The 6,722-nt window shown below is 33.3% G+C and overlaps 1 protein-coding gene across 1 annotated transcript; it reads right to left on the bottom strand.

Moving 5' to 3' along the window:
- Positions 1-405: 405 nt before the first annotated feature.
- On the bottom strand, positions 406-5,044 carry LOC107638868 (dihydroceramide fatty acyl 2-hydroxylase FAH1). The gene is made up of 7 exons (XM_016342268.3): positions 4,415-5,044; positions 3,355-3,418; positions 3,093-3,185; positions 1,885-2,081; positions 1,667-1,772; positions 1,306-1,452; positions 406-774 (listed from the first exon to the last, which is right to left on the bottom strand). The coding sequence occupies exons 2-7, from the start codon at positions 3,403-3,405 to the stop codon at positions 655-657; spliced, it is 714 nt and encodes a 237-aa protein (XP_016197754.1). The 5' UTR covers positions 3,406-3,418; positions 4,415-5,044; the 3' UTR covers positions 406-654.
- Positions 5,045-6,722: the final 1,678 nt, after the last annotated feature.

Genomic DNA, 6,722 nt, shown 5'->3' with positions numbered 1-6,722 from the left:
AGCTTGTACTTATTCTCCAGATTATCGATTTTGTTCTTGAACTGTTATTATGTAGGACATTTTGTTAATTATTTAATTTTGACCTCACTGTGGGACTAAATTGATACTAAATGAAACTTTTTTGGATTCAAATAAAACACTTTAAACCTTAAAGACCAAAACAGAATTACGCCTAAACATAGGGGGCCAATTTAGTACTTTACCCTAGTTATTATAAAAGATTGGTTTAATTTATGGAAAAAGAAAAATCGGCCACATAAAGCTTTTAAATTGGTTTAATTTTTTTGGCACAAAGCAATTTTTACATAACCTGAATCCTTATCTTTATTAGTAATAATATTTCTCTGGAGTTGAGAATCATGAACATGGAATGGAACAAATTGAAACTGGAGTAAAGATGAGAACTGAAAGGAATATGCACAATCAGGCGAGTTTTCTACCATAAATCTAATACAATAATCAATTTTTAGCAGAATGTTTAATTGTAGAACTTTGCACTTGCACCACAAAATTGACAAAATGATGGCACGCCAGCCCCCAGGAATATCCACTGGGGGTGCAAAATAAATTAGACCCAAAAAAATAATAATAAAAGCAGATCATCTGAATTTGCTATTATCTTAACCAATGAATATATGCTCCACCCTTGGTAATTTACATACTTTTGGCACCCTCTTTCGTTGGAGGAAGTGTCCCAAAAACACTATCCCATAGTGACGAAGTAATCCCAAAGCCTTTGTTCTGGATCCGAAAGTGATGATTCAAGTGGTACCTCTGCAGAATAACGAAGGAAAATACCATGATTTGGATTTTATGGCTACAAGCTGAAAAGTATAGCAGAAAAATGAAAAATACTACATTGAAAGACATGCAATTAAATCTTCCCTATAAATGTGGACTTAAATCCATTTAATGTCTTTTGAGAAATGTCAATGTGAAGTTTAGGAAAACAATGACACAAACAACACCTATGCAGGATTTGTAGGCCCCAACAGACATAGATTGACACAGCATTGTAGGTAACTGAGAATAGGAAGATCCAAATCACTTGACAAGAACCGCGTAGTGGCCCACAGCAGAGAGTCATATAAGTATCAATAATTCAATATTTAAAAAAAAAATAATAAATACTCATAATTCAAAAAAGACCAATTTTGGTCAGCTCGTATATGCAATAATCTAAACAACTATTTTCTTTTTCAGTGATTTATCCTAGGATGATATGATTTGCATAGCAGCATAATGAAGCAATGAATGCTAAATTAATTGTTCATCCACAGTCAAAGGACAAGGGCAGTGTTTTACCTTGAGATTTCGGGGTACTTCAGTTTTTGGCTGACCATGATGCACGTAATAATGGGTGCAATCATACATCACATAACCCAATAAACCACCTCCAAATAAAGCAGGAGCAACTACAGGGGTGGATAAGAGCTTAACCAAGTTCCAGAACTGATGAACACGGCAAAACAAAAAATACTAACATCACTTCATGGAACCTTAAATCATGGATATACAAAGATTTAGCTTTATTTTGAAAATGGCCAGAAATCTTTTTGACAGGAGGAACTTGTAGCTAACTCAAGAAACATAACATGATTGCCAAATTTTTCTTCTCCATAAATGATGTGAAAAAGTAGTACATAATATGGCAGGAAGGAGATACCGGAAACAATAATATTGCTGTTGCAGCTGGGGGAAAAACAAGCCTCAAGCCATCCATGGGATGCTTATGGTGGCAGCCATGGAGAAGATAATGCAGTGTGTTCCACCTAGATCGACATTCAAAAAGTGGAAATAAACAGTCAGTGTTGGTCATGCCAATAAATAGATATCAATAAAGAACACTACAAGCAAACATTAACACAGAAAGAAAGAACTAACCAATAGGTTTTTGTTTCAATGTGAAAAAGAAATCGGTGCAATGAGTATTCAAGCAATGTCCAAATAAGAATGCCAATAACCACGAACAAAGCTACACGAGGACAACTGAGGCCCAATTGTACAGAGTTATGAATAAACCAACATACAACTGGCAGCCAAATAACTGGTACAGCCCACCAGACTGTGCGTGTCAAGAACTGTTCCAAGTAGTAACAAGTCAACAATCAGGTGAATTTTTCTACATGTATAATCGGAAAATAAAATTAAATCTACATTTAATTTATAATGCAGTTCATGCAAGTAGGATTGTCTTAAATTCTGTTGCAACCTGCCAATCAAGCCGAGAGGAAAATTCTACTCTAAAACCAGCTATGCTCTATCACAATCTATGCACGGACACGAGACACGACACGGGACATACGGACACACAAATTTGGAATTCTTATAATACACGGGGACACGGTATATATATAAAATATAAAGTATTTTTTAGATAAATTATAATGATATTTTGATATTTTATTAATATTAAAATATAAATTAAATTTTTAATTATATAAAGTATTTAAAATTTGTTTTAATAATTTATTATATATACTATTTCTAAACTCATTTCAATAATACATGTTAAGAATAAAATTGGACACGCTAACACGTGATGGTATTTAGGAGTGTCCGAGCGTGTCCAGAAAAGAATTTTTTATTTTTTATTAAAACACGATTGGACACAGAAGACGTGTGTCCGACGAGTGTCAATGAGTGTCGTGTCTAAAATGTGTCCGACACGCAGACACGGCAAATCAGAGAAGTGTATGTGCTTCATAGATCACAATAAATGTTGGGCAGTGATAATGAAGCATCAACAAGAGCAAAACAATAAGTTTAACTGAGACAGGAGTGCCGAGGGGGACAACTAGAAAACCAGAAATACAAGAAAGTATATGATCCGGGGTTAATATGTCATGCAGCAACTTAGAGTACCAACTAATGAGGACAAGATGATAGAAGGTAGTAAACTAAGCAAACTAGACTAGTTGCTCAACAAAATAAAAAATTAGGGGAAACGGTTGAAAAAGACCTCATCGAAATGAACTCACTAGAACTTGGTCTTCATAGAGCCAATGCCCAATGATAAAAATTGGTCCATTTAGCTAACGTCGCCTACTGAGGCAAGACTCAATTGCTGTAGTTATAGTTAAAGAATATACCTCAAGAACATCATTTTCAAAGAACCGAGGGCCTTCCTTGCTAACAATTGGCTGGTGAACCCACTCTTGATAAGCTTCTCCAAGATGTCCAACCTGCAGAGTATCAAAATTCAGAAAGGATTAGTTGAAAAGTTTGTAAACTATTTTAATGTTATATCATCCTAAGTTCATACAAAAACAGAAATCAAACCTATACAACAATTGAAGTCTGACAAGGCAGAACATATAAGAAAGATGCGAGGGATAGGCATTGTGCCTGTACCTGGAAAACAAGGGGCTTATTCAAATCAACAACAAAGTTCTGTGCAACCATCTTGGGATTGAAGCTGGACACAAGGAGGAAAAGGTGTCAGCTGGAAATAAGGTTAATTTTTTGGAAAAAAAAAAAACCCTTAAAAATTACAAACGCATAAGTAATAGGAAGCACACAGATGGGTTAAAAACCAGTGACACATATTAGTTTATGTTACCTTGATTGTTAGGTATTGATTTTGACCTTATTATTTGACAGGTTGTTTCTGACCTTAACTATATATAAAGAAAAGGTTAGGAAGAGAATTTGCAAATTAAGTTTGAAAAAACAGTTGCCAGGTCATAAATTACAAGTTCCAAATTTTGCATATCAAAAACAGGGTGGAAAAGCAACAAAAAAAAATTAAAAATCAATGATTTTCGTGTGTTATACTGCAAAACAATTAAGCATTCCAGAGCTTAACTAGTGTTTTCACCAATCTTAGTTGCAAGCAAACTGAAATGATTAGGCGCATCACATTTTTGCGAAATAGATACAAAAACCAAACATTCCATTCCCACAACACCCCCCTCCCCCAATAGGCATCACAATTGCACAAAAGGACCTTAGTCGTTTTCGTCCAACCAAAATTGCGAAACTCCTCAGCAGCATCAACATCAAACAAAATTGAAAAAGAAAGAAAGCAAAGATTTCACATTCAAACAACAGGCCCGAAACATCACCAGCATTTAAAACCCGGGAATCAAAATTAAATTTAAAATAAAAATTTTAAGCAAAAACTTTTCTGTTTTTCTTTTCTTTTCCATTTCTTTAACCGTCATCATTATCTTGTAGTACGGACAGCTTCAGATAAAGAAATCCCCCAAAGTTGAAATAATAGAAAGCTAAGCTCAAATCCAGAAACAGATCCACAACGAGAACAAATTGACACCTAAATTACAAATCCAAACTTAAACTCCCAAGAAACCTAGCACTTAACCAAAATGCAGTGAAACAGAAATTTGCAACGATGGAGCAATACTCGAAGGTTAGATCTATAGAATTTAAAGTGAATCTCAGAAGAACGAACCTGATAGAAGACAATGCAATGCGGTTGCGATTGAAGTGAAGTGAGAGACGTAAGGTATCTCCCGAGAGCGAAGAAGAGCCACGCCGGGAAGAAACTCACGTTTCACTTCAGCGTAGCTTCTACCTTGAAGTTCAACTTATTATTGAGCTGTTTTGTGTTGTGTGTTAATTTAACGATTTGATGATAATAAAAGAATGAGAGAGCAGAGAGCTTAGAGAAGGGAGAAAGAACGACAAGTTGGCGTTGGGGGAGTGATGGTGAAATTTGAGTGGGGGCGGAGGGGTGAGTGAATCTGGACCGTTGGTTTGCGAGGGGGAATCAATGAATGAACGCAGAGATATAAGAGAATAATGGTATCTACTATCTAGGCGTTAACAGGCTGGCAGAATGGAACGGGGTCACGTGAGTGTGGATGGGAGTGGGGGTAGGAGAGAAAGAAATAGAGAGAATCGCGTTTTGGAACGGCAGTTACGGCTACGCCCTTTTGTGGTGGTGGGGTCAGGCGAATCTCCACAGCACAGTGTAGAGTTAAGACGACGTGACGTCAGATTTTTTTTTATACAAAGTGAGTGCATGTGCATCCACATAGAAGGGGGCTGGAAGTGGAGGATGAAGCCATGTGTGTGTGCTATACTGTCCGAAAGGGTGTTTTTTATCGTTAGTTTGTTACGGAATAATGAACTCTAATGAAAATATGCACACGTAAATATATGATTATTAAGAAGGTGGAAACTCAAGTTCAGTGAATTGAAGTTGATAGGTGAGTGTCGTTAAATGGTTTGATTGATTTGATTAATTTTTATTTAACGGCTTTCAACTATCAACTTTAAGTAAAGTCAACTGCACCTGAGTTTACACCTATTAAGATATTAAGAACAAGAAACGAGGATATTTTTTATCAAAACTTAATTTTATCTCTAATAAAAAATTGTTGGTGATCAATACAATAAGCTAAGGTTAGAAAGTAAAATTTTAAAAATGGTCTCATATATAATATTTGTATCTTCAACTTTTTCATAAGCCACTAAATATATGTACTTTGTTTTTTGTTGTGTGTTAATATATTCTTTTAACATTTGTTTCTTACAAATAAATAATAGACATATATTATCGTTTTTATGTCTCTGATAACCATAAACAACAACTAAACAAAGACCTAAAGATGATACACAAATTTTATATTATGTATAGTGATGATATACAAAAATGACTGTGTAATTTTAATTCAAATGTTAATTTTATTTTCAAATTAAAATTACCTCAACACCTCCACTGTTATCATCATCCATCGATTTTTACCACCACCACCGTTACTTATTTTTCAACCTGATCTCAAACTACAAATTATTAAAATCAATAATTTTAATTTAACTATAAATTAAATAACAAAAATATTATATATATTTTAAAATTAATCATTAAAATTAACTATTATATATTTTTATATAAAAATATATTAGTTAATTTATTTTTAATATGTATTAGTATTTTATGCTGATTTTATTGATTGATTTTAATAATATATATTTAATATAATTGATTAAATAATTTCAAATTAAAAATTGAAATAATCTTATAAAAAACAACAATAATAACAACAAAAATATAAAGAAGAGAAAGGTGAAGTAGTGGAGGCAATAATACTTCTAATATTCATTTTTTTATTATGAATTTTTATTCGACATAGTTATAAAGGAAATTATTAAACAAAGACAGGAGATGAAATACATAGATTTTAACAACTCAAAAAACCAAACTCGTATAATCAGAAATATGAAGTGAGAGTAAGATGAAAAAATTTTTATATCTTCTACAAACAAAGGAGAGGACATTTACAGCCGATGAGATTTGTGTGAACAGATTATGAATAGAAATATGTGTTTGTAGTATTGAATGAAAATATAATCAGTACCTTGGTGAATACATGATAGCTATATTTATAGCTTATTGATATAATAGAACCTAACCAATTATGTAGCTGCCAATTCTTGATTATACGTGAAGCCTCATTAATTGTCACTTGTACAGGGTATTATTACTCTATTATCTTCTCTTAAATTCTAGGTTAATCTTAGTTTAACTTTGAGTTTGTCTCTGAAATCTTTAAATGTAGAAGTAGAGAAAGGTTTTGTAAATATGTATGCCACTTGAAATGAAAAATGTATGTGCATGACATGAAGTTTGGATTGGTTTACTCATTTTCATTTAAATGTAAGTCAAATTCAAAATGTTTTTCTTTGACTATGAAGAAGAATCGGATTTGCTCCTAGCAAGACAACACTAATGTTGTCACAAAAAAATAGGAGTT

Source organism: Arachis ipaensis, chromosome B4 (assembly GCF_059453495.1).
Source record: "Arachis ipaensis isolate K30076 ecotype BB chromosome B4, ASM5945349v1, whole genome shotgun sequence".
Taxonomy (NCBI): domain Eukaryota; kingdom Viridiplantae; phylum Streptophyta; class Magnoliopsida; order Fabales; family Fabaceae; genus Arachis; species Arachis ipaensis.
This window is presented reverse-complemented; position numbering and strand designations above follow the sequence as displayed.